The sequence below is a fragment of the Morone saxatilis genome, unplaced genomic scaffold (assembly GCF_004916995.1).
Source record: "Morone saxatilis isolate NCDOM2014 unplaced genomic scaffold, NCSU_SB_2.0 Contig17, whole genome shotgun sequence".
NCBI classification, from domain to species: domain Eukaryota; kingdom Metazoa; phylum Chordata; class Actinopteri; family Moronidae; genus Morone; species Morone saxatilis.
This window is the reverse complement of record NW_023339729.1, coordinates 25,964,408-25,965,823: the sequence shown is the minus strand read 5'-3', so window position 1 is coordinate 25,965,823 and position 1,416 is coordinate 25,964,408. Positions and strand designations below refer to the sequence as shown.

Sequence of the window (1,416 nt, the reverse complement as noted above, 5' to 3'; positions counted from 1 at the left end):
CTTCAGCATGTCTAACATCCTTTGATTGATTGATCTTGATTATAACAAACTAATATCAACCTCTTTCATTGCTGATATTTTATATCCGACTTCTTCCACTGGTTCCGTAGTTTTAGCCGCTGGCGGCGCTCGCTGGTCGGTCCAGACAGATGTCGGATGGATTGTGGTTCAGACTTTCTTCTTCTACTGAGGATGAATTTGTAATAACTTTATTGATCCTCTGACTTTCCCTCTAGCGCCACCATGAAGGTTGGAGCTGAGAATTATATCACAGTTCCCGTACAACAAGTCGGAAAATCAAATGCTACCAAGATTAGCCATTGTTAGCAATACCTACAAACAACACATTATACTGCATTTTATCTCAGACGAACGGAGCAGCCATCTTGGATTTGGAGAATGGGGTTGTTGAGGTTTCCAAGTTGAAATATCCGACTGGAACGCAGCGTAAGATATGCTACACGCTAGCCTCATTTATGTTGTTAACACCAAACTCTAACTCTAACTCTAGTCTAATATAGAAACAATAACAGTGATTGAGTGATTCAGTCAAAGTTCATCTGCTTAAAAAGTGGTGACAAACTGGAATCCAGATGTTTGTAACAGCTGCTGTTAATTCTTCTCCTCCTCTGCAGGGATCAGGAAGTGAGACAGAATCCGAGCAGCTGTTTGAAAGGTAAAAAACACACCTGGATTAAACAGCCTGGCTTCAGTTAAAACATCACTTTCTATCAGAAATGTATAAATACGATGTTAACTGTAGAGAACTGTCTGTTGTTGTCTGTCAGTCTGGAGAAAGACTCTCTGCTGCTGCGACTGGAGGAGGAACTATAACAGGCCCGTAACCATGGCAATGTGAGTCAAACACTGCATATAAAACGTTTTAATTCATAAATATGATAATAAAATATATTTTTAATATAATAAACTAAAACACAATATTTAAACTTCATTTAAAACATACAATCATATTTAGAATAACGTTCCTATATTTTATTTGGACCGTTAGCTCCATGCTACTAACTAGCTCGCTATCGCCTTTTACAAATCAGCATCAGCCACACCACGAAGCAACCAACCAGACCCACACCGTATACAGCGACGCGGACCAGACCACACCAGTACAGCGACGACACAGCCCACCACGTAACAGAGACCGACACATGACCCCACACGGTGACAGCGACCGACACCAGACCAACACCGTACAGAGACCGACACCAGACCACGACCGTTACCAGCAAAGATACGCCAGACAATAACGGCTTAGCTACAGTTAGCTCGCTGGATGCCTCTACCTCACATCACTCTTGGCTAATAGAAAGCTATCGTATCGTTAGCTTTGTACAGAATACAATCATTTATTGTTGGCTAACAATCAGCACTGTCTGTCAGAATACATTAAGTTTGTATCAT

General features: G+C 41.3%; 1 protein-coding gene across 1 annotated transcript in view; it reads left to right on the top strand.

Moving 5' to 3' along the window:
• Positions 1-847: 847 nt before the first annotated feature.
• LOC118326970 (protein jagged-1a-like) overlaps positions 848-1,416 on the top strand; it is a 5,163-nt gene continuing 4,594 nt past the window's right edge. Inside the window, exons 1-2 of the mRNA XM_035660134.1 lie at positions 848-855; positions 1,010-1,205. Coding sequence (XP_035516027.1) covers positions 848-855; positions 1,010-1,205 — 204 coding nt within the window. The remainder of the gene's footprint in view (positions 856-1,009; positions 1,206-1,416) is intronic.